Below are 26,863 nucleotides of genomic sequence, written 5' to 3'. Positions count from 1 at the left end.
GGTTATTTTTCCCTGTGTGTATTACTCTGCGTTTGAAGCTTCTGTCACTTGAGTTTTGTGAGATGTTTCTGCAGCTTCTCACCCACAGCTAGGGATTTGACTACCTGAAATGTAGGTTCATCTGCAAACTTGGAAAAAAAGTGAGTGTACAGTGAAATCTTCAAGTCACTTATAAAAATATTGAACAAAGCCAGGCCCATTATGGATCCTTGTAGAACTCAGCTGTTCTCTTGCTAATCTCGAAAAAGCGGCCATTTGTTTCCCCTTTATCTTTTGACCAGCTTGTGAACCACCAAAAGACCTTACCTCCAATCCTTTGGAGTGGCAATTCAGACTTTTTTTATTATTATTATTATTATTATTATTATTTTATTTTTGAACCTTTGATAAGGGACCTTGCTAAAAGTTTTGGAAAATTGAAATGTGTTAAGTCAGCTGAATTTCCCCCTTGTTCATGTGCTTGTTTAATACCCTCAGAGAACTCCAGCAGATTGAGACAAGCTTTGTCTATATGAAAGCCATGCTGACTCTTCCTTGGCATATTTATATTAACCCATATGACTGCTGATTTTTATTCTTTACTATAAATTCTAGCAATTTTCCAAGACTAGAAGTGAGACCCACCAGTCTGTAGTTCCCAAGATTGCCTCTGGAACCCATTTTGAGGATGGGCGTTCTGTTTCTTTAGAACTTTCAGGTGAATATCATCTGATCCTTGTGATTTTTATTAATGTTTAATTGATCAATTTGCTCTAAAAAAAACTTTATTATCACAGCAGTTTAACTTGCCCCCCAGTATACTCTGCAGTAAAGGCTGATGCAAAGAATTCATTTAAATTCTCAGCTGTGGCCCTTTTATCCTCAGGTGCACTTTTTTACATCTTGGTCATCTAATCTTGGGTCCTACCAATTATTTGGCTAGCTTTCTGGTTCTATTTTTTCCCCCTTAAACCTTGCTTTAAAGTTTAGCATATGTTTCAAAGTGCTCCTTATTGTTCTTTGATTTCCCTTATGCTTTCATGCTTGACCTGCCAGAATTTGTGCAATTTCTTGGTTTTTTTTCTTAATTTTGGTGTACTCTCCAGTGTGCATTTCGTTTTGTTTTTTCAGTTTTAATAAGTATTTTAATGATACCTTTTGGCTTTTGATAGTTATCTTAGATCTGCTTTAAAACCAATCAGGGTCTTTATTGGACCACTTCGGCATGCTTTTGGATTTGCAGTATACTTAAAATAAATAAAAATAAAAAAATTCCCCTCTTGAGCCTCTAATGGTGATTTTTAAATGGCTTCCAGGCTTCCTAATAGCTTTTTTTTCTAGTGGTACACCGATTATTATATATTGGATTGGCACTTATAAAAGGAAAATTAGCATTATTGCTGCTAGTGGCTTTTTTTTGGTCAGTGAAGCTGATAATCTTCACTAGTTAAATAAAATATGCTTTCTGGCCAGGGTCTCTGGACACCATGTACATGCATGCACATGGCCAGGAATGCAGCTGGGCAATGTGGAGAGCAGCACCCTGCAGGGAAGTCTGTGGAGGGGAAGGGGCATGGGGGGGCATAAGCAACAGAGGGAGAGAATTTTTGGGGGGGAGGCGGCTGAGTGTGTGCATGCCCCCGGGGGGGGTGCCCATGATCTTAAATGGTGGTGACAACTCTTGAACTAAAGCTCATGCGACCAAGCTTTAGTTCATGTCCCTGACACCATTTTTAAGTGCCGGGATGCTAGTCCCCTGGATGAGCCACCTGCAGCTGTGCCCCACTCCCTGTCCTGGAGATCCCATTCGCTGCCCTGGCTGGGTAGGACCTCCTGCCCCCACCCTTTCCTTCTGCCTCTCTCACTGTGGGGGGCCTCCATCTGCAGCCCGCCTTCCCTCCCCACCCATGCCCCTTCTGTTCTACAGACTTACCTGCAAGGAGCTGCTTTTCACACTGCCCAGCTGCATTCCTGTAAATCAGTTATCAGATTTGGTATTGTTCAATGTGGCTGAATTAATAATTGGCTATCAGTACTGACCAAGAAAATATTTATCAGTGCACACCCCTACTCTTTCATTTTTTCATGACTTTAAAAGAAAGTCTTTCTAAGATTCCAATTTTCACTTTCTGAAGTTTTAAATATTAGTGCAGTGGATTTTTTGGCTTCAATACTCCCACCAAGATGTTAACTTTGATTTATATTGTGATCACTATTACAGTAGTTCACTTATAGATAGCTCTTATACCAGGTCTTGAGTATTAATCAGAGTTTGATTTGTTTGTTTTTAAGAACTGTTTTTCTTTTGTGACTTCCAAGATAAGTTGTTCTAGAAAGCAGTATCTCTGCATCTCACTCTAATGAGGTATTTACCCAGTCTGCCACCATTGCATGTCCCACTGTGCAGCTTCTCAAATATCTCCCTTAGCAAAGCATGGTCATCTTTGCCTTCCTGTTCAGGTGGTAAATAGTAAATCCTAGTACTGTTTTTTTTTTTAAATTCAAGCACAGAATTTCTACCCACAAATATTCTATGGTACTTTTTTCTTTTTTTTTTAATTTTAAGGTTCTTCTGTTATTGTTTATACTGTCTTTTAACATAGTGACACTCCTCCAGAGGTATGTTCTATTCTGTCATTCTTGTATAGTTTGCATTCTGGTGTCAAAGGATCCCACTGAGATCATCTTTCCACTATTTCTCTCTGGAATCCTTATTTTTGTCACTATCTTCATTCTAGTTCATTCCCTCGCAGCTCCCCCACCACCACCCCTGTATGCTAACGTCTTACAAATTGAGGCTGTGGGTGTTTTAGGCACTCTGCCCAAACATGCTGACCCCTGCCCTCCACTATCTTGTCCATTTAATTTCAGATTGTAGCTCTGTCTAGCTGGCTCTGCATATGGAAATGGAAGCATTTCAGGGAATGCTAACATAGAGGTCCTGACTTCAAATCACCTGCTTAGCCCAAACTTGAGCCTCCAGGACTTCTCTTGTATACGTCCCTAGGCTTTTAGTACCCACATGGACTATGACTGTAGACTCCTCCCTAGAAGTCTGTCTACATGTCTCGTGAGATCAGCTACCTTTTGCAAGCAAGTAACCATATTGTTCTCCTGGACACCACAGATCCAATTGTTTTTATGTGCATCAATTTCTCTATGGCACTAGTGCTATGTGCTTTTTTTTTCTATGCTGTGGGGTTCCTTCCCCTCCCTTGGAGATATGTGTTAATACAAGATACTATGACATCAGCAGAAGTCTTCCACATCCTTTTCCCTATTTTGGTTTCAAGTAAATAGATCCCCTTCTTCAGCACGCACGGTTGCTGAATACTTAAGCTAAATGAACAATTTTACATATGCACTTCGTACATTAGCTTAATTGATGTGGTGGTTCTTGCACTTCAATCCAATAGTATTTGACTATGAGGATACATAACAGACCAGACATCCTATCTAGGAGTAAAAGCACATGAGCAAAGGGTAGTCTTTAATGTAACCAGGGGCTGTTAGACTGTACCTAGCTAAAGTCAAAATAGCATTTGACTATCTTGATGCTGAAATTAGTTCTTGAGTCTGTGGAAAAACTGGCAATAAATGACTATTTAAAATGGATACTGAAGCCTTATTGCAAATTCAAATGTTCTATTTAAGACCAGTATACTATGTTGGATAATTGGCAACTGATCACCAAGCGTCACCAATTTTGAGGTAGTGTTGTTGATAATACCTTATCTTGTATTAGAGCTGTAAAAAATGAACTGTACAGTAAATAAATGCAGTGAAAACAATCGGCGCACATATTAATTGCATTGCAAGTGCCTCTCTCAAACTAGGCTGAAGTATGAGGAGCAGTGTGTGGTGGGGTTTTTCCAGCTGCTCTGCCAGCGTCATCACTGCTACCAGACTTGCTCTCCACACCTGTCCACCCTGCACCCACCATTGGACCCGGCAGGTGGAAGCCTCCATGGAGACCAACTCAGGACTCCCGCAGGCAGGAAGCACTTGGCTGAATAGATGGAACGAGGCTGCGGGTGGGCATCTGGGAGTGGAGCAGAGTGGAACAGGTGGGGCTGGAGCTGGGGTTGTGAGGCAGTGACAGCACGAGGCCAGGGCCTAGGGCAGAGCTGCAGTCTGCTTCCCACATCCAGGAGCAGTAGTGTAGACAGGATGGGCCAAAGGATCAATTCTCCTGCCTTGCAGTGTCAGCACTTCCCTTCCCCTTGCCCTCAACAGCTTCCCAAAACTGTAGGTGGTTCTCCAGCCCAAATAATTGCCTATCTCAGTACAGAGAATCTTTTGGGCAAAGGGTGAAGGCTGTTGCGAAATATGAAAACATCTGCTCTTCAAAGTAACTTCAGTGGCTCTTTTTAAGTTCAGAATTATACTTCTGAGCTCTTCAAAGCTAAGAAGCTTACCAAAACAAATGAACAGGCGTTAGGAGGCCGTTTACAGCTGATAATATAGACAAGCAGCAGTTCAAAACTCTGGCTCCTTGGACCTTTTCCAGTTTATCTCCACTCTTTCTAGTTTCATGTAGGATATACTTTTTTTTTTTTTTTTCCCTTGTTGAAATTATCACCTACAGTGTGTGTGTGTGCGCGTGTGTGCACGCACACGCGCACACGTAGGTTTTAATATTGAGGCTGGAGTCCATAAGTAAGGTTTGCTGGCGACAGTTCAGTTGCTGTAAAATTGCCAATGCAAAATAGCCTAGTTTGGCACAGTGTAGAGTAGTTTTTCCTTCCTTTGCTTACGAAGTAAGCAAGCATGAAGCTTTGAAATGCCTTTCTCTTCTCTTCAAGGACATTGTAGGATGTTGTCGTCCGTCTGCCTGCCCCTTAGAGGTTGCTGGCAAAAAAGTGCTTTGAAAGCTTACAGCATTCTTATAGACATTTTTAACCTTTCCAAGACTGAATGGTTTAAATCATTATGTGCCCATGCTGCTTGAGTTTGTAATAAGCTTTATTAATTTTTCTCAAGTTTTTATACTTCCCCAAACTGAAAAAACTCTGAATTGGGATTTTTGGTTCACAGATTATTCAGGACAAGAGACCAATTCCGTATATAAATTCACTTTTTATGTATGTAGAAGTTGCATAAATATGACTACCAAAAAGTCTAATTTTAACTACTATATTGTAAACAGTCTTCCCATGTTAATCTTATGCACTACTTCTTAAGAATTGGCTGAAGTACAAATGTGCTGCCTGCCTCTGTAAAACAGCAACTTGAGACAGCAACTGTCATGAACCAATGGTGTTGGTGAACATGGTAAGCTTTAAAGTCGGTTTGTTTATCCATAGGATATCTACAGACACTGAGTTCTAAGTCACACTTGTTTTATGTGAAAACATCGCTGAAAAATGATCGTTGGTTATAGGATACGAGTAGCAGCTATGCTAATTAAGAAGTTTTTGCTCAGTGTCCTCACTTACGATGTTACTGTTTTCTTTTGAGAGTAGTAGTTAACCTGAAATTTGAAGACTTTTTTTTTTTTTTCATAAAGGGTCTTTTCTTGCTTATTTAATGAAGGTGTTATTTTTGGTTTCATCTGAACTTTTTTTTCATCTGAACTTTTTTTTCCCCCCCCCCAGTGAATGGTAGTGTCTAGAAAGGGTATGTCCCTTCAGGAGAGAGGTGCCAATGTCCAACCGGCCTAATAACAATCCAGGGGGGTCACTGCGACGTTCACAGAGGAACACTGCCGGGGCCCAACCACAAGACGACGCAGTAGGAGGAAGGTATGATGTCTTTATCTTTGTGATGCTAAAACAGTTGTGGGTGGATTGGTGTGGATGTATATATACATGTCTGTGTGTCTCTCTCTCTCTCAGTAGAGTTACTTTCAGTTGTGGGTGGGTTGGTGTGGATGTGTGTTACACACACTCCCTCTCCCCAAGTTGTCTACTTCTCTAGTACCAAAAAGTAGAGTTACTTTCTGTGTGGCTTACAGCAGCACTGTAGCTGGTACTTAGGCTAAAAAGATTGGAAGAAGAAGGAAAAAAAAATCTAACTTGAAGCATTTGAGCTACTGTAAAATGTAGCCTCATGAGTAGGGGTCTATCCAACTCAAGGCAGCGGCTGGCCAATTTTGCAGGCAGATTGCAGGGCTGGCTGCCACTTCTTGGGCTTATTGTGGTGGGTTGCTTCCTCCCCTTCCCCAGTTCTGGCCAAGGGGCCCTGCCTCCTGCCACTGATTTGGTGGAGAGGGCTGTCTGTCATACAGCCCACCCTTTGTTACTGGTTGGCTAAGGGCTATCTATCATATAGCCCTGCTGATTAGGGTGGGGTGGGGTCACATGACAGGCAGCCCCCTCAACCAGTCAGTGGTGAGAGGCAGGGAAGACCGCTCACTCATGCCTGGTAGCCCCTTTTTGTGCCAGGCTGCACAGCTGAGAGGACTGTTGGTTCCCAGTGGGGAGCCAGCACTTTTTATTTTTAATAGATTGCCCACTTTCATGATTTCCACAGAACCATGATCTGAATCGGTCTCTACTTATGAGAGGTTCTAATTATCTGACTTAAGTATCACAATCCCATTTGTTTGCAGACTCCCAAAATAATAGTAATTCCATTCTGACTAGTTAATAAAAGGGTTTTCTTCTTTATCCCCAGCAGATGGAGAAGTGAAACTGTAGATTTCAGTTAGTTGACCCCTTTAAAAGGGGGCTAGTGACTAATATTAGTTGTATGGAGTATTTTTTCCAGCAAGTGAAGGGTTTTTTTGTCTTTGCAGTGTCAGGAAAAAAAAAATATTTTGTGACTGAGTGGTGGTGGTGGGGGGGGCGGGTACCTTGATTCAAATTAGATGTTTGGCCACTTTGTTTCCTAAAAATGCATCTTTGTATTTGAGGCAACAGGAAAAACTATTTAGCAAGAGGGCTGCATAATGGGTGCAGTACTGTATGTACAAGAGTTTCTTTAGGAAGACATGTCACATGCTGGGCCACTAGTAAGTTCCTTTTGTAATTATACAGCCACAGAGTTGTTGCAAACTGGCTTCCATAACCCTAGTCCTATCAGTTAAGTGAACCTATGGTCTAAAAGGTTTGTCTTGTAAAGTGCAGTATCTCTAATGTGTAGCGCAAGATTGTGTAGGTCCCCACAGGTTAATTAAAGCACAAAGGGAAGAACTTTTTTGAGGGGAATAAAACTGGCCTATATGGCTGCGTCCACACAAGTGTGAATCTTTGGTACCCCAGGGACAACTATCAGTGGGACACCTTGTGCTGCTGCTAATTGTCCTCTGGGAATACCTGTGGCACGTGCTGTCTGGTGTGTGGCAGGTTATCCTGGGTGGGGTAGGGGAGGTTACCCAGGAGGTTATCCTGGGTGGGGTAGGGCACTGGGCTGGTTCCAGCAGCCTTACTTGGGCTCCTGGGGGTTCCTAGGTCTGTAGCAGCAGCTGTCCTGCCCCTCGGAGCGTGGCCAGCAGCCAGAGTGTGGCTCCAGCTGGCCAGGCTCCAGTTTTGAGCACCATGCACTGTCCACGCATGTGCCGTTCCACTTTTTCTGGCCCCTAGATATCCAGGAGTCAAAATGCCTACTGCACTGTTACCTTGCAGCATGGAGAGCAGGTGAACATGTGGCACCGCAGACACGTCTGCAACCCCTGCATGACTGTGCTTATCTGAACACGGCCTATGGGTGCATCTTTTAAAATCCCATTTACCCTACTTTTTGTTTTTCTAATTATATCCAGTACTCTTGGTAGCCTTGTCAAGTAGACTGCCGAATACATTTATTTTTATAATGTATATTTCTTTTATACTTCTAATACTTCCTTGCTGACTTTCATATTTTATTTACATGTGAACCTTGCTTGTATTTGAGCATGATTTTTTGGGTGGTGGTGTACATCTTTGTTTGTAGATGCTGCTGGACAGTGCCAGCCTCCTGAGACAACATGATATATTCCAATGTAAAAGCTTCTTTTTGTTGTCTAAAACTGGATTGTTATGTTCTAGTGTGTACTGACTTGGAGATTTTTGCAACTAATCACAAGTGCTACTGTGAGTGACTTAATTCTAGTTTAAGTGGGTGGTGGTGAAGACAGGTACTCTACTGAAAAATTCTTAACACACAACTGTTTGCCTCCAACAGTGCACTTTTAACCTTTTATTTCTGAACCAGGAAGTGGAAAATGGAAAGTTGGAAACGAGTTAATATCCCGGATTGCTTTTACAGTCTCAGTATTCTAATAATCTGCTGGTGGCTTTGCAGCTTGCTTTGATAACAGAAGTAGAAGAGGTGACTGCCTTGGTTAACAAGATAGAAATATAATGTATGGAGAGCCAGGGTACATCCATCCCAACACCACCTCCTCCTGAAGCAGGATTCTTGCATCCAGCTCTATATATCAACATGCTTTTCTACAAGACAGATACTGCATTGTAGCTTACTTAAATATAAAGTGAAAGACAGTGGCTGCCCCTTGATGGGTAGTTAACTTTTTTTATTTTAATTTTGAGCTCAGAATTCCTAAAGGGAACTTGACTGTTTTGTGATGTGTACTATCTCTAACTTCATAGCAGAACGCCAGGGAGAAGCTTTACCCTGAATCAAACAGGAATGGAAGAACTTTAGGGGGAATACTTTTTTATTATAATAAAGGCCCTTGTTCAGTGTTAGTGACTGTGATTGTTACTTCTGTTGTCACAACTTAGTGTCAGAAAACCTATTTTTAACCAGTATTAAGAGTACTTAAGTTTCAACTTTTCACTCTGTTCAGTCATATTCTTGAGACTACTCGAGTATAAGGAGCACATTACTGAATTTTGAACTGCAAAAAACCTTAATACAATTCTAATGCATATGTTTATTCTGTATCTTCCATAATGAGGACCAAAGTTGAAATTTGTAGATACTTACTGGGAAATAACCGATTCTTACGAAGTTATGGACACTTCATTCCAGAAAGAAAATGTAATATAATTGTTCCTTTAACCAGGGGTACAGAGACTTGGAAGAAAGCCATCTGTATTAACAAGCATGCTCCTAACCCCTCTTTCAAGTCTACACATTCCAAAGAGATAGATATGTCAAGGGAGAGCACGGGACAGATTTGTCATCTAAAGCAGAAGGCAAAAAGGAAATTTAGAAGTGTGTCAAAATATGGTAACTTGAGGCATGTACCTTCTTGGTTGGATTGTCCTGTGAAATTTGTGTCCAAAAACAATGTTAATTAATAGTTTCATATATCTGGTTTAGCACATTAATTAGAAAGATATTCTTCCTGTTGACTGTGTGTAAGGGTAAAGTCCATGTTAAAATGAAAAGTGCCTTCTGAAGTACCCTTAAAGACTTTGAACAAAATCTCACCTAGATTTTACTTTGCCCATTTCATTCATAGATCTGGAAGCACTTTTAAGGTTTAAGGTTCTTATTCCTAGTTAGAAAAAAAAGGTGATATTCTCCAAGGCTTGAAAAAAATAGGAGCTCTTATTGTGTCATTGTGGTTGTATGCATGGGGCAGGATTCAGCTGTTCCTGCTCTAGTTTCATTAGGGTATTTATCCACTTATGGAGATGTTTGGAAGTTCAATATAAATAGCTCTTACACCTCACTAGTAAAAACAAAATTAAACAAGTGGGATTTGCAAGAAATTCCAGCATCAAACTAGTGACACACACCACAAGCCATTCATGTTAACAAACAAGGATATTAAGATGCGTTTTTGCCGCCAGGGACTAGGCATTGTGTTCTGAGATGCAAGTATTTTACAAAATATCTTTTTTTTTTTTTTCTCACATGCATGCTACCAAATAGAGCATGAACCTCTCCTTTTTTTTTTTGGAAAGCAGAATGTAGAAAAAAGTGTGGAGGAGGGGTGGGGGGGGGTTCTCTCTCTCTCTCTCTCTCTCTCTCTCTCTCTTTCGCGAATTGTAGCTAACCATTATGACATGGAATAAGTCCTCCTGGAGGCATTGTCCAGGAAGTGTGTCCTCCCAGGAGACCGTCTGGGAGAGATGGCAAGAAGTTCAAGGAGTACTTATTGTGTCATACAAGGTTAGGTCTCAACCCTTGCAAGGGCATGAGCAAGTCTGTTACTTGTTTTTCTTTATATAAGCTCCTGTAAATACAGTGTTGTTCCCATACCACAGGGATTATTAATATTAAGATGCAGTTCCCTTGCTGCTTCAGAGACAAGGTAGTGCTCAGCCAATGTCTATGGCTATAAAAGGGTGAACACAGAACTCTTGTCCCTTCTGCTTGCTAAGCCAGATAAACAGCAGCCAGCTTGGCAGCTGCATTTGGGGAGGAGGCAGGGAAGGTGTGTGTGGTGTGCAAGTAAATATGGTACATCTGTCAAGTTCCTTATGTGGAGCCACAGCATAAGGCATTTGACAGATATAACCCACACCCACCTTGAGCCTGTATTGGCTTTTAGGTATGGGGGGGAAAAAAACAAATTTTACATAGGCTGGAAACTGTTTTCTGGCACAAGTAAGCTACCCCAACAACATTTTACAGCTTACCATAGAACGTACCATATTCTAACACCAGCAGCTACTTTTATGTTTTATGGTAAGCTGTAAAATGTTGTTGGGGTAGCTTACTTAGGCTGGAAACTGTTTTCTGGCACATGTAAAATTTGTTTAGGATAAAGAGAAGTTTTAATGGGCCTACTGTTCCACAAACCAATGCAGAGTTACATAAGGAAATAGAGTTTTTAATAACATTGAGACCCTGATCTGGCTTAAGTTTTCCCCTCATACCCCCCCCCCCCCAAAAAAAAACCAAAACAAAACAAAAAAAACCACCCAACAAAAAAACAAAACAGAAGGGAAGATCTGTGGAATTAAATTAGTCCATTTAACTCCTTTTCTCAGGCAGGTTTTGGAGCCGATTACTAAACAATCATAGAAGGAGAGAGTGCAAACCACCTGCTGTAAATTTCTGTTAAAGAATCTGTTTTTCAATCAAACTTCCATTTTAACAGAATAAATGGCCTAGTAAATGTCAGAGTAGGGGAACAGTATGATATACTCTGACTTTTGTAAGGCTTTTGTTGTTCTCTCACATTGCATTTTTAAATATAAGATAAGGAAGTATAGGCTAAACAATTATCAGATGAGTGCACAACAGGCTAAGAAATCTTTCTTGAAGAGTACCTACTGGGAAGACTTCTCAAGTGGAGTCCTGTAACAATCTGTCCTAGGCCCAAGCTGCAGTCAGTGTTTTTGGTAATTACTTAAATGATGGAATAAAGTACTCTTAAATATTGTAGATGACATGAAACTTGGGGGGTGGGATAGGGTTTGCTGTAAGCCCTCTGGAGGATGTCAGCATTTGTCAAGATCATTTTGGAGAGATGGTCTGAGATGGAAGTCAGTAAAACAGATTTCTACAGCAATCAAATGCTCAGACACAAAATTAGAATTAACTGCCTGATAGCATTATCTCAGGAAAATTAGGGGGATTGTGGGGAGGAATGTGTTTGTAGTTGGTCACACAATTTGGGAAGTCAGCATGTGAGGTATTTTTGTTTTGTTTGTTTAGTTAACAGAACTAACTTAGTTTTGTAGAATTATTGACAGGAGCATCTTGTGCAAGACAGGAGAGATAACTGCAGTTCCTGTGGCCAGTTTTTGGCACCACAGTCTGTAGAAAACCTGGAATTCTGCGGGCGTCAAGAAGAATAGGAGTTGTATCAAATACTGATTTGAGAGACAAAGTTGAAAGATTTTTGGGTTTTGTTTAATTTCTTTTGTCTTTTTCCCCTTAGGGGAAAAACCATGATATGCCCTAAATCCTCCAATACATAGACGGACAGTTGTGATCAGTCCTTCTCTGAGCTTGCTGGGGAAAGGATAAAAAGAATTGGCAGAACTTGCAGCAAAGATTACTTAAGTTGGATTTTAAGAAAGCCTCTAATAGCCAGGGTGGTAAAACACTACAGTAGGTTTAATAGGAAGCACTTAAGCATGCACTAGACAAAAGTCTGAGGAATGGTCTCGGAAAACACTGTCCGTGCCATCCAATATTGAACTAGTTAGTTCTTCCAGTTCTCTGGGCTCTTGATGTGACAAAAGCTTGCGTGAGCTACTATCTTAGTGAGGTGTTAGTGCCAACTGGTAATTTAAAATTTTAATAATTTAATAATAATTAAATTTTAATTTAAAATGTCAATACTTAACTTTTTCATTTCTTATATATCAGGGAGAATGTCACTAGGCTCCCATATTAAGTTATTTGACCTTTATTTCCTCTATTTATTCTAGCCTCATAAGTCACTAATGATGGTTCATACTTGAAACTCTAGATTTTTCAAAAGGACTACACTTTTTGAAGTGTAAAAGGCACAATGAAGTGCTGTGCTATTTCTGGATGAACCTGCTTGGGTAACAGAAGTAGCATATCTATATTAGTGTGGCACTGGTGCCTGGGTTAATGTATCTTGCTCAAAGTCGATTTAAAGATCACCACCTGCCTCTCTTAAAAGGGTACATGAGCTTTCTCCAATCCCCACCATTTAAGAGGGAATTGGATTACTTAGTTACTTAGATTCATAGTTTTAGGGGCTGGAAGGGACCTTACAAGATAATTGGGTCCAGCCCCCCTGCACTAGGCAGGAAAGACAACTGGGGTCAGGTGACCCCAGCGAGGTGACGGTCCAGTCTTTTCTTGAAGATTTCCAGGGTAGGTGATTGCACCACCTCTGGAGGGAGTTTGTTCCACAATCTAGACACCCTGACTTGTTTTGTATTGCCACAGTACTGGAGCCCTGTTTTTGTATACCAGGATCTCACTGCGAACCAAAAAAGGGTCCCTCCCCCAGAGGTCTCTTTCAAATCTTCTGTTGCAAGTTCTCTATCAGCAGACTGGGAACTGTCATTTATAGCTGTACCTTATCTACATGAAGCAAGGCAATAAGCTGGCTAACCTTAAAAGAACAAGCTTTATCCATACATTTTTTTTTCACTTTAACTCTATTGGGCTTGCTTGGTACTTTCAACTAAGAGCTATTCTCTGTAGCTGTCCAAAGCAGATGGCATCTCTTTTGGCAACATTAGACATTGGCCTTGTCTTTTTCCTTGTCTATAAAACAGACTAGTTGGCAGAAGAAAAATTGGCAAGGTTTGAGCCTTTGGAATAATACCTTACATCTTCACCTAGAGACTTGAAACTCCTTACCTATGAGAGGCTCTAGCCTCTGGATCATAGAGCCTTTCCAGAAGACCTTCTTGGTTAGCTGAGGAGTTTGAAATTAGACTTCAGGGGTTGAAAGTTCTCAAGGTTTTTTAATGCTATGTATTATTTTGCAACTACCAAATGGTGCTAACCTTTTAAGACTTTGAAGCATGTGCCAACAACTTTTGCTGCCAACAGCTAAGATTATTCGAACCCATTTTTGGGGTATTAGTCCCATTTTAGTATAGGCTTGGTGTTCTTTGCAGGTCACAAGAAGACCAAAGACCTGAAGAAACAAAACTTTTACAAATATTTCTGCACCAGCATTGCTCTAGGTACAAATACTGGATTTATCCAGCCACATTTGCAATCCAGTCCCTATTTTCTTTATTGTATAAAGAAACTCTTACTGTTCTTCTTGTCTCCATTTTCCTCTGTAACCTGACTTCTCAAAATCTTGTTTTTATCCCTACCCTTTTTGACCTATAAATTTGTTTTGTTCTATTTTAATTTGTACCCATAGACTTAAAATAAGAAGCTTGGCTCTAATGCTTTAACAGTAACTTCTCAAAGCTATTTGTATGCTTGCTTTTACATCAGACTGTATATAAATGAATGAAGTCCAGTTTTTCTTAAACCTTAAAAAAAACTTTCATTATTTTTTGAAATTACAGAAATCTGAAAATATTCAGCAGTATGTCAAGTTTTGGTTAAAAGTTCTGAAACTAAAATTATTTCACACCTTTTGGGTTTTTTGTTTTTTTTTCTTGAGGTTTGGACTGGCAGTTTAGATAGCTGGGGCAATACTCAGACTCCTTCACCAGTTAACGGTACTGAATTCTATTATGTTGGGCAACTTTTTGTTGGTCCAAAGCCCTGCATGTTTAAATTTATGTGGGTACATCTGAACAATGTTACCAGCTCTAAAGAGCACCTTAAACAGATTTATTTGAGCTTTGACTTTGTTTCTAGGAGTGAGATCCAGATTTGACTTATCCAAGGTCAAGGTAGAATGGTGTCTAGTGCTGGGATACAGCTTGAAAGAGGTGCACCAGTACATTGGTTCATATTGTATTGGCACCAATAAAAGAAAAATTGATGTCGTTGGCAATTGGCTTTTTTTGGCTGATGTGGCTGATAATGTTGCCAGTTAAAAGCTGCATGCATGCAACTGCAACATGCACGCAGCCAACCCAGCAGCTTGCAGAGCAGTTCTGACTGGTAAATCTCTTGGGAGAAAGGGGTGTGGGGTGGGCAGATCAAGGCCCTTGTGGTGAAGGAGGAAGTGGGGCTGGGGTAGGCACTACCTATCTGGGGCAGGGTGTGGGATAGAGCTGCAAGCAGCTTGTCCAGGGATGTGGGGAGGGGAGGGGGGGTTATATCCCTCCGCTGTGTGCACCCTTGGGGGAGGCAAGGGGGCATGTGCGCAACTGGATCTACATGTGGGGCGAAGACGGGCTGCTGCTGTGGGCCGGGAGCACTGCCAGGGTCTTCCCAGTGGGAGGGGTGGGGCTGGGCTGGGGTTGCTCTTGGGGTGGGCTATGGTGGCACTGGGAGGGAGGCTACAGGGGGCTATGGTGAATTCTGGGGTGGCCGTAGCCCCCCCAACCCCAGCATCACCTCTCCCGTGCACAGATCTGGGGGGCATGCCCCCCCATGGCTCCTCCAGGGCATGCATAGCAGGGACATCTGCCCCCCTGAACTCCTTGGACAAGCTGCGCGGCTCTGTCCCCTGCCTCATTGGGCAGTGCCTGCCCCGGTTCCTCCTTCACTGTGGGGAACTCGATCTGCGCCGCCGCCCCCCCCCCCGCCTCCTCTCCCATGCCATTGCCATGCCAACAGACTTACCGGCTGGATACTGCTCTCTAAGCTGCCAGGTTGCATATCAGCAATTGGATTGTTATCAGCCAATCTGGCTTGTTAATAATTGGCCATTGGTATCAGCCCAAATAATCTTTATTGGTGCCTATTTGAAACTCTTCCTGGTTTCCAGATTTTCTAAACCAGTAATATTTTTCTCACTTAATTCAGAGGGGATCTGTTTTTCTAGTGAATGCGATATGATTTTTCCAGATCCATCTGTAAGACTTAGGTGGTCACCTCTGTCTCCAAATTTGCTTAGTAACCAAACGAAGGAGCAGTAGTCAGCTGACTCTTGTTCGTTTGTTTTCTAGCTTTTATCTGAAGTAAGGAAACTTATTTGGCCAGTGTCATTGCTGAGCTGCTGGCATGGCTGTTCGAGCTCTCATGGTGCTCTGGCCACGTCCCTGACTGGAAAAAGGCCAACGTGGTGCCCATTTTCAAGAAGGGGAGAAGGGATGGGACGGGCAACTTTAGGCCATTCAGTTTTACCTCTATCCCTGGGAAAATACTGGGAAAAATCATCAAAGAGTGCATTTGTGAAGGCCCAGCAGAGGAAGTGATGCTGAAAGGAAACCAGCACGGGTTTGTCAGCGGTAGATCCTGCCTGATAAACCTTACAGCCTTTTACGACCAGGTCGCACACTGCCTTGACACAGGAGCTGAGGCTGATGTCATCTACCTGGATTTTAGGAAGGCCTTCGACACAGTTTCACATCCTATTATCATAGGGAAACTAATGGGCTGTGGAGTGGATGCCTACACAGTCAGGTGGGTGGCTAACTGGCTTAGGGACCTTACCCAGAGAGTGGTGGCGGATGGGTTGTTCTCGGCCTGGAAGGAGGTAGGCAATGGGGTCCCGCAGGGTTCAGTCCTTGGACTGGTGTTATTTAATATCTTCATCAGTGATTTGGACGAGGGTGTCGAGAGCACCCTCTCCAAGTTCACAAATGATACCAACTTATGGGGCAAAGTTAATGCACTGGAGGGCAGGAAGCAGATACAGGCTGACCTGGACAGGTTAGATCAATGGGTGGAACGAAATAGGATGCAATTCAACAAAGATAAATGTAAGGTACTCCACCTAGGAAGGAGGAATCCCTAGCACACCTACAGATAGGGGGATGACCTCCTCAGCAGCTCAGAGGCTGAGAGATATCTTGGAGTCATGGTTGACTCCAAGATGAACATGAGCTGGCAGTGTAACGAGGCCATCAACAAAGCCAGTTGCACCTTGTCATGTATTAGCAGATGCATGACCAGCAGATCGAGGGAGGTGATGCTCCTCCTCTATGCGGCATTAGTCGGGCCGCAGTTAGAGTACTATATCCAGTTTTGGGCACCGCACTTCAAGACGGACACGGAGAATCTGGAGAGGGTTCAGAGGAGGGCAACTCGCATGACTAGTGGTCTCTGTGAAAGATCCTACAAGGGGAGGTTGAGAGATCTGGATCTCTTCAGCCTTCACAAAAAATGGCTGAGGGGGTAACCTTGTAGCCATCTAAGTTTTTATCAGGAGGACAGCAGGGAATTGGGGATGCGCTGTTTACCAGAGCGCCCCAGGGAGTAGCTAGGAATACTGGGTGCAAACTAGTGGAGAGTAGATTTAGATTAGACATTAGGAAGACATTTTTTACAGTAATGGTGGCCAGAGTCTCGAATGGGCTTCCAAGAGGTGGTACCATCACCTAACTTGGAAGTCTTCAAGAGGAGGCTTGACAATTACCTGGCTGGGGTCATCTGACCTTGGTCCTCTTTCCTGCCAGGGGTAGGGGGTCAGACACGATGATCCATTGGGTCCCTTCCGACCACTAATCTATGAATTATGTATGTAAGTCTTGGAGACATCATTTAAAAATAAATAAAAAAATAGACCTCCACGCCTGCTTCTTTTATCTTTAATTAGATGAGCCAGTATGACCAAACTTTAAAGTTAAACGAGTTCTTATGCAGAATTCTGGCTTGTGGAGTAAGGTGTAGAAGCTGACAAGCACAGCAAAGGAGCAAGAAAATCCATTGAACATCTTTGGGGGACTGCCTCCCACTCTTAGCAGCTCAATTCCTTCCAGAAGAAGAATGAATTTGGGATCTTGACTAGTGTTTGTGACCTTCCATAGAAGCTAGTTAAAATACGGTTTCTTAATATTGGTTTTACATGATGCTGTGTTTCTATCTATCATCTACCTCTTTCATAAGCCCATCTTATATTTGTCAAAACTAAGTTTGACTGAACCTGTTTTTCATTAAATTATAATATTAACAGCAGTTGAGCTGTCTTTCAGATTATGTTCAAATTTATTAGTTTTACTATTTGGCTTTCTCAGTGTCTTTTAACACTCTGAAGCCATTTATTTTGTACTTTACGTACATTCACAATACTTTCAAAGCTACTAAACTACACTGTATTTTATGTTTTTAAATTGGACCCTTTAAACGGAACAAGCTCCAATTTGCCCCACATGCTGCCACTTACTGCCCCCTTCCCTTCCAAGAAAGGAATTTGATTAAAATTTGATTTTGGGTAACTTGTAAAAAACAAAACAAAGAACCTGAACATGACCTGTTCAGAGAACTCTGGTAGCTGGTCATAATTGTCAGTGTCATAATTGTAATTGACAGGGTGTCTCATTATACTGAATAATAGGGTGTGCCACTTGGTGTTAAACAGTTTGGCAAATCAAGCAGGCTAAACCCAAACTTTTGCTGCTGAGCTTTTGCCTCTGAAGTCTGGAACAGGCTGCATAATAGAACTTGAACAGAGGAAAGTACACTTATAGGACTCTAAAGGGAAAATAGCATCACTGTCAGCACACTGAAATTCTAATATGCTTTAACAACTAGCAGATATCAGCTAGCGTTTGCTTTAGTTCAAACATTCCAAATATCTCATTTGGAGGAGCAAATGACCAGTATGTTGCCAAAAGAACTCTTGTTTGGAAGTTTCATAGGTCTCTGATTCTTCCCTTTTTTGCTTCCACCTTCTGTCAAATCTGTAGGTGATGATCCTGAAGGCTGAAATTTTGATAATATACTGCCAAGGTGAGGCAGGCTTGCCAACAATGAGCTATCGTTTTTTTTTTTTTGTGTTTTTTTTTTTTTCCTGTAGGCTGGTCTATAGTAATACTCTCCACAACAATACTCTTTTGCCAATCCAGTTGAATATGTTGGTCCTAATTTGGAAAGCCACCTGGACTTTTTGAATCAGTTGTACCAGAATAAGGGTGCTTTAATTCAGTGCCCAGAAGAAAGCTACTGTAGCTTGTGTTGATGTTGCCCATGCTATTGGGAATCAAGCTAAGGTTATAGCTTGCCTTCTTTATAGAATGATGCATTGATTGTACAGTTTATTTCTTAATGGAAAAAGTATTATCTGGGGGTGTGTGTGTGTGTGTGTGTGTGGGCAGATCCAGAATTTGGGGAGGTAGGAAGAAGGAAGCAACCACTTATATCCCAGTCCCAGTTTTCTGATTTCCTGCCCTCTCTCCCCAGTGCTGTAGCCCTCTCTGGAGACTTATTTAAAGTCCTCAAAACGTGTTGGCATTCCTTCCCTCCCATGCTCAAAGGTGTGTCCTCTCTCCCTCCCCACCACCAGGAGCAGAGGAAGTTTAAAAACCTGCTTCTCCCACTCCAGCCAGGCTGCTTTGGGGCTCAGATCATAGGCAGAGGTGACTGAGTGGGGCAAGTTTCCCCCACTCTGCTCAGTCCCTCAGGAGCAGGTGTGGGGAGGAGGAACCCTTCAGCTCATCTCTGCTGCTGCAGTTCTTTACTGAGCCCAGCTCCAAGACAGCCTGCATGAAGCTGGTGGGAGTGGCTTTGAAGCTGGGAAAGCAGTAGTGGTGGGGAGGGGGATGGGAATGCCTTTGACTTGAAGAAAAGTTGAGGGATTCTTAAAGTCGCCAGTCTCTCCCATGGGGTGACTGAGGCTGAAAGGGGGTGTGCAGCTCTGTCACTACACACACTGGATCTGTTTGTGTATCTGCAATAGATGCGTTTTTCTATAAAGAAGGCAAGACATAAGATTTTCTTAATTCCTGGCTTCATAGGCAATATTAGCACAAGCTACAGAAGCTTTCTTCTGGACGTTGAATTACAGCACCCATACTACAGTAAGGGGGTAGGGGATAGGGGGTGTGCATGCCCATCTACATCTATAAATAGATGCACACAGATAATTGTTCCTTCCTGCAGATGGAATGAAATGTGGCCCGTCTTTTAATGGTGTGTTAATACTCTAAAAATATATGTTCCAGCAATGAAATGGTTTCTGATGCTGGTAGTACAGGTAGAGCATAGTTGAATCATCACTATGAAAGACAGTATTACATCTATCCACTGTGTTCTTAACAGTAGTATTATTAAGGTACAGACCCCTTCGCGCCCCCCCCCCCCCCCACCTGTGTCCTGAAGGATAGGTTTACCAACATGCAACTTCTGGTAAAAATTGCTCAATACCTGACACTTTCAAGGGTTTCCTTTCAGGACTGTAAGAATGCATGCTTCTCAAGGTTGTTTTATTTTCCCCTCACTCATAATCTGAAAAGGAAAAATCTTAGCTAAGTAGCTCTGCTTCTGATTCTTTGCCTTCAGGTGTCTTATACTTGACATGTCCAACACTTCATCTTTATAGAATTACTGAATAAATGTTATTAGCAAAAAACCACCTTGATTTAATTAAAAAAAATAAAAAAGTAACTGCCTAGAGCAGTTTCAAATCCTTTTATTTTCCCTTCCCCCTTTACTTTTAGTGAGGGTAGAGAAACAGTGATTTTAGCAGACAAGTTTAAAAATATATTTTTCAATAGTGTATGAAGTTGGTATGCCTCCTGTATGTATTTTACAAGTTGTGACAGTTTTTAAGGCAGTGGTCACCAACCAGTTGATCTTGATTGACTAGTCGATCATGGAGCCTCTGACAGTTGATCTCAGTCTGTCAGAGGCTTCATGATTGGGAGGGGCAGGACACATGTGGCTGAACTGAGCCATGGCCCTTGCTGCCTGGTCTGGGCTGGGTGAGTCAGGTCAGAGCCTGGGCAGCTTGTTGGGGGGTGGAATTCATCCTGGGCTGCCAAAAAATGATCTTCACCATAAAAAGGTTGGAGACCACTGGTTTAAGGCATGTCTGCTCATGAATTCACCTGTGGATATTATATGTTTTTTGTGCTGTCAAACTGAGTGAAGCTTCATAATGAGTTATGAAAAGGTCATCTCAACAGTAGGAAGCACTGTGACCTCACAACTAGTTAACTACCTCTCGCTCTTCCTTCTTGAGAGCTAGTTTGCTATATATCAGGATGATCTGTTATCAGATGTTCTCCTCCCCAGTGTTAAATGCAACCGTTTGCATTTTATTTAAATGGTAATTTTTAAAATAGAAAAATAAAGCCCAACTTATTCTTGCCTAATTATGAGCTATTAGAAGCCATGGAGCGTGGGCAAGAAATGTCTTTACAAAAACTTAAAAGTAGGGATGCACAATAGTGATTTTGGGGGCTGATACAGATAGCTGATTTTTTTTTTTTAAGGGCATATTGGCTGATACTGATCCAGTTTCCAATACGCAGCCCTGCAGCTTGACGAGCTGCGTCCAGGTGGTAAGTCTGTTGTGGTGGAAGGAGTGGGGAGGGAAGAGGAGTGGGGGGGCAAAGTAAGGCCCCTCTGGTGAGGGAGGAATGGGGCTGCGGCAGGGATTGGGGCTGGTGATGCCCAGCTGGGGCGGGGTGGGATAGCATATGAGCCTGGTGGGGCGGGGTGGCTCCCACTGCTGCATGCACCCTGGAGGGGTGGGGGGTTGTGCACCCTGAATCTGCATGGGGTGGGGCAAGGAGGCTTCAGCTGTAGGCTGGGACTGGAGCTGGACTCAGCTGTGCTTGGGGCAGGCTGTGGTGGGAGAGGCTGCAGGCATCCCAAAGTTTGCCTTAGCCCCCCTGCCCCCCAGGGCTGCCACTGCCTGCCCTGAGTGCAGACCCAACACCCCCCCCACCATGCCAGGAAGAGCCCAGTGCAGCCCCAGCCTGCAGGGCCAGCCTGTGCAGATCTAGGGTCACATGCTTGCCCCCCCCAATGCTTTCCAGGGGTGCACACAGTGTCAGGAGCTGCCCCCCTGGACAAGCTGCGGCTCTGTCTCGTGCCCCAGCCCCTCCCTCACAAAGGGACCTTGATCTCTCCTTTCCCTCCCCACGCTCCTTTCTTCCCCATGCCCCTTCCACCACAACAGACTTAGCAGTTGCAGGCAGCTCTCCAAGCTGCTGGGCTGTGCTCCTCACTGCCTACATGCTGTGCTGAGGCTGCGCGCATGCACAGGCATTTATTAGCCACATCAGGCTGGTTTCTGATGCAGTCAATTTTCTTTGTACCGGTGCTGATCTGATATCAGACCGATGCATCTGTGCACCTCTACTTAAAAGGGTCCTTCTCTGGGGAAACCACAGACTGTGAGCCATGATATGTTTCATAACTGTTCTGACCCAGAGTCACTTTTCTTATGGCCTGTTTTTCAGTCTCATAACTCAGGAAATTGGTGGGAGCATTTTTGTCAAGATAACTTCTCTATATAGGATTTTGGAAACAAATTGTTAAAAGTTGTTGAAAAGTGGGACAGCTGTATTTCAGTCAGTATGCAAACTTTTTATTTCTTCCTTGCGGTGCTCTATTTTGGTATTTTAAGGCAAGACTGTCCAACTCTGAAGTGCCTGGGGGCCATAAGCCTCCTCCGCCCCAGGACTGCACCAGTCAAGGTTGTATGCTCTACAGGCCGCTATAATGTAGACCACAGGCCCCTCCAGTCATATGCTCTGCTAGCATCCTGACCTTCCCTTCACCTCACCAGCTGTACTATGCCACACATGCTGTGGTATACACTTAAATGCATATAGCGGAAATGCTTGCAAAAGTTGTTCTCCATGTTTTGGACTGTCCAGGGTAACTTCTTTTTGCTTCAGTTCTGGGGTGTGTAAATGGGGTTAGTAACTGCAAGTAAGGAATAGAAAATGCAAAATAAATACTGTCCAGTTAACAATACTTGTTTAACTAAATGTATGCATTTTTGTGGAATTTATCATTAAATCATGATGAGCCTTTTTTCCTAGTTGATGTAAGTTAAAAAAATTACATGTATTGTTTTAAAACAATCTCTTAAATTTTTGCATCTTATTCTTTCAGTCCTTATTCTTTAGGTTAAGAGTTTACGTGTTCTAACCTTGCTGAAATTGTGCTTATATAATTTCTGATACAGGACCAATCTCTTTATGTTTGGATCTCTGAATTAAATGAATTTTAAAGACCACCTTGTTACCTTCTTGTCATAAAACAAAATATTATCATTAGAATACCAGAAAAAACTTTTAAATCATGATTAATCCAGTCTTAATACCAAAAAACTTCTGCAAGTTGAGCAGTAACTGTCACACCTTTTAAGCCTTGCTTTAAACATGAGACTAAATGGTTAATTATTTGATAATTTGGGACTTAACAGATACAGTTCTAGATCATACTAGCTTATGTTCTATATATTTTTATTTTGATTGTTGTGGAATTATAGCTTCCAAAAATTTTATTACGTTTTCCCTTTGGCACTCTTGCCTAAACATCACTTTGTCATACAGAAAGCACTCTTCTTAAGGTTAGTTTGGAGCATGAACAGTGCATGTCCCTGGTGGCTAGGGGTGCACTGGTGGAGGCATGAGCGTGCCAGCGGTGGTGTTGAGCTGGGAGCTCCTGCAGACACCTCCAGCACTGTTTTGGGTGGGGAGGGTGGCAAGTGCCTACCACAGGTGGGCAACCACCCACAGGTGCTGCCAGAAGCATTGGCAGTGCCAGGGGCAATCGGGGACCGCCTGCAGATGCCCCCGCCACTGCCAGGGGCGAGTGGCGACCACCTGCAGGCGTTGCTGACAATGTTGGCAGCTCTTTTTTGCAGGGGGTGCACGTGCACCTGCATGCACCCCTTACGTGTTGCCCCTGGTTTGGAGGCTCCCGTAGTTCCCTTCTGTGAGATCAAAGGTTTGACATAAATTAAGGCTAGGGACAGAAATTGTGCACACACTGGTTTAAGTGATCAGAAACTGGTTTAAACATGTAACAGAAGTTCAGTGCACATAAACCAGTTTCAAAATGGCTGAAACTGGTTTAAGATAAACCTGGTTGAACTACCATCAGACTTAACTGGTTTGGGTCAACCCGGTTCAGAAAACTTCTGTCCCAGACCCCTTCTTGGTTCAAGTTAAATCATAGCCCCCCAGCATCCCAGCATTTTGTAGCCCTGGGCTGGGCTGTGCTGTGCTGTCCTGTCTGTTCCAGAGAGCAGGGCTGGCCCCACCCCTCTGCTCCCTAGCTGGAGCAGTGAGGGCTGGCTCATTGGCCCACCCCTGGGCAAACCCCTGCTGGGGTCTGGGGCCGGGGGACAGGGAGGGGGTTGAACTTCCCCTCCCTTGAGTACAGAGCTGCCCTGCCCTGCCCTGCTTACTTAGTGCTGGCTGAGACCATGGACTACAAATCCCAGAGGCACTTGGAAGCAGGAAGAGGAAGTGATAAGCAACTCTGCAGAATCTTGCTGTTGTGATTCTGGATTGTGAATTCTAGAAACCTCCGGGTCACTAGGAATAGGAAGTGAACACACACACAGCCCATGCTGGCTATGCGTTGGAGAGCCATGCTCTAGTGCCCTCTGGGTTCTGGCTTGAGCTACTGTAGGCATGTGGCTGCATTTCCTGAATCACAAGTGAATGTCTGTTCATTTTGGTTATTGGTTCAAGCAGGGTGCTAGACTAAACTGCAAAGACTGAATCAATTCAGCCTCAGGATTTTTGATTGTCTATACTTAGCCCAAGTCTGTAGTAAGAGTAAAAAGGGAACTCTTGTAGAATGAAAGGATAATGCTAAGTAGCTAAGGTGTGAAGCTTTGTTTTTATTAACTTACTGGAGGATGACTTTTGTGAGGTTAGCATTATGTTGCATTCCTCTTTTGATTAGATGACTGAAGGAAAATACCTTCACAAGGGCAAACACTTATTTCTGAGGGAGGAATCCTTTTCTAGCAAGGAGCTATGTAAACATCTAGAGTAAATCTATATAAGGATCTATAATTCTGTAAATGTAATGCTCCACTAATCAATGCTACTGCAAGTTAATCGGTGAAGTGCATGAAGGAACATGAAAAGAAATGCGGTTGTGTACCTTCCTCCCACTACTATAAAACTGAGGACAACAAATCTGCTAGCGTGTGATTAGTTACTTTCAACAGTTTTTAATTCACAGAGATGGTTCCCCTGAAAGCTGTATGCATGCACTCTCTTAAAGCTTAGTGAAGCCTTTTTTTGGTGAAAAGTATATTTATCAAAAATAAATTTAGGAAAGGGTTAAAAGTAAGGCTACTTATGAAAACTGGAAATAGTGTTGCTGTGAAAAGTAGAGGGAGTTAGGAGTTTAAAACATCTTTCGTGGGAGGGTGTAGTTGTGTGTGTGTGTGTGTGTACTTGTCCATGCATGTGTAGTGTGTGAGGTTTTTTTTTTTAATTTTATTTCTTAATTCCAAACACTTTAACACTTTTAAAAAGATAGGGTAACCTGAAATGAAATGTTTTGTTTGTCAGATATGCCAAAACCATTTTTTAATTTTTATTCAATTGTATGTGAAAAATTTGTATTTAAAGAGTTCTATTCAATATTTTGCTAACCTTTCATCACCTCACCATACCTTTGTGTGCTGCACCTTCTCAGTGCTCAGGCCTGCTTGGTTAATAGCATGTGAAGATACCGATTCTTGGATGACTGACTAGTCATGTTCCTTGAATAACTCCTACATTACTGACAGGAAGCAAGTAATAGCTGCAAAATTGCTTGCCTTTCCTAAAGCATAGTGTGTCTTGGATACAATTCACAATGGGGTCTGTCTCCAAGTCCAAGTAGTAACATCTAAGGAAAGTGAAAGTTGATACATATTTTTCATCTAGAGTACTTCATTTACTAATGTGTCTGTCCTCTTAGAAGTTGTTCTTATATTATACTATTTAAATGTTGAGGGGCTGTTAATATCTTTTTCCTGGGTTTTGCAGGTGGTAAGGTTCATTAGGTGTCTATATATTGTTTGGACAAAGATTTATATTTAAGAAATGTGAAGTTTTTTAAAGCTAAACTTAAATTACTAGTAGTATGTGTTCCTTTACCTCAAGTCAGAGCTCTCTTGTGCAGCTGAAAGTTTCTTAGAAGAACTGTTCTAGATGAAATTGTTTCCTTTCTTTGGTAACAGGTCCCCTGTCTCATTCGGCTACCTTTATTTATATCTTTGTTTCACTAACTCTAATGTTACTAAGCAGATCCTGCTCCATTGAATTGATAGAATTGCAGAAACAAATATCAGCCATCCTTGACTTCCTGCAGACTCGAAACACTTATTTTCCCCTTCTAAGTATAAATGTCCAGTTCAGTAAAACTGAATGGCAAAGAGGTGAACTTGTAAGCATCCCCGGCTGGATTAACTCCTGGTATATGGAAATATTTAAGACTGTTAGGTATGTGTCCCTTAAAAAGGGGACATAATGTGGACAGGTGCTATAATTCTGTGCCTTACATGCTGGTATTGGGTTTTTTAATTATTAACTCAGTGATTGAAGATTCAACATGATCGCACTCCAGATTAAATTTGAAGTTTATCTGCACAGTTAACTATTGATTTGAGACTCATTCATTGTCTGATTTATTAAAGATGTCTAAATAATGGCTGGGTTACAAACCACTACCCAATGTAATTGTTTTGTAAACCATTACAATAAGCTTATCTTTCTGAAGTGTTGTCTTAACCAGTTAAGTTTGATGTGAAAGTTTTTGAAGTAATATCTGATAAAGTATACAAACAAACAAAAAGCCCTCCACCTACAGGCTTGTATCTGCATCTCAGACTCCTGATAGCTTTCTGTTTTGACTTTCTGCTGACAGGTCACATTTAGGGCAGGCAAAACATAAGGCACATAGCCCTCCTGAGAATAGAAAGTCTATTTCAAAGGCACCCAAAGTGCAGTCTAATACTACTTCTGAGCAGTCCAAGGGACACTTTCCTAAAAGGTAACTGTGCTTCATATTCATATCTTAACAAGTGTAATTTCCACTTAAAGTCTTTATAGTACTTTAATACCAGGTTGCTATAAAATGTCTGACAACTAGTTTTACTAGTGTTCAGCTAATATAATTTGGTATCTGACATGTTCATGTGTCATGCTTTTAAACGTCACACATTGGAAGCATTTCATTAGTGATGGGGTGGAAACAAATTTTGCATAACTAGTCTTGGATTACATGGTGGAACCTTCCCTTCTATTAGGCAAGAGAAATCTCCCCAGCAATTTTGAGCTGCGTTTATATATACTTATAACCAAACCAGAAATGATTGGCTTGTTTTCAGGTTTGTAACCTTGGTGACCTCTTACTTGCTGTTTCTGTCCTGCTTCTTAAACCAAACTAAAACATGCTTAAATCCTATTTTGGCTTGACTAATTACTTTTATTTCATTAATAACACTTTTATAAAAGATTTTTCGTAACTGAAATCCAGTTGTGACTAGTTATGCTTTACCGAATATTCCTTGCATTTACTGCACCAGTATTTTGAAATACTTATGCCAGTTTAATGATTTAGGATTCAGTTGTTGCCAGTTCAATAGGTTATGAAACAAAATGGCAAATTTTGTGCTTTTTTTTATTTTTATTTTTTTAATCCCAAATAATCTCATAATATCCTTCCAAAATGTCATACCTGACAGTGTCCTATCCTTTTATTTTGCATTTTATTTTAATTCTTTCATGCTAGCAAAGTTTATGTTGATATCTTCAGCTAACTGTTTTGATCGTCATGTTTTTGTGGGTTTTTTTTCTTGTTTGGTGTAAGCATATTAAATTAT

At 42.0% G+C, this 26,863-nt stretch overlaps 1 protein-coding gene across 7 annotated transcripts in view; it reads left to right on the top strand.

Annotated features, from left to right (window-relative positions):
• The window catches only part of TRIP12 (thyroid hormone receptor interactor 12), a 124,694-nt gene that overhangs the window by 30,257 nt on the left and 67,574 nt on the right, over positions 1-26,863 (top strand). For 5 of the 7 annotated variants that reach the window (XM_059730971.1, XM_059730972.1, XM_059730968.1 and 2 more), the window contains 2 exons: positions 5,577-5,723; positions 25,906-26,031. In XM_059730971.1, the coding sequence (XP_059586954.1) occupies positions 5,626-5,723; positions 25,906-26,031 (224 nt within the window). In that variant the 5' untranslated portion in view covers positions 5,577-5,625. The remainder of the gene's footprint in view (positions 1-5,576; positions 5,724-25,905; positions 26,032-26,863) is intronic. The other 2 variants (XM_059730974.1, XM_059730973.1) reach the window with 1 other exon arrangement.

Source organism: Alligator mississippiensis, chromosome 7 (genome assembly GCF_030867095.1).
Source record: "Alligator mississippiensis isolate rAllMis1 chromosome 7, rAllMis1, whole genome shotgun sequence".
Classification (NCBI taxonomy): Eukaryota; Metazoa; Chordata; order Crocodylia; family Alligatoridae; genus Alligator; species Alligator mississippiensis.
Note: the sequence above shows the minus strand (reverse complement) of the source record. Positions and strands in the feature narration are given on the sequence as shown.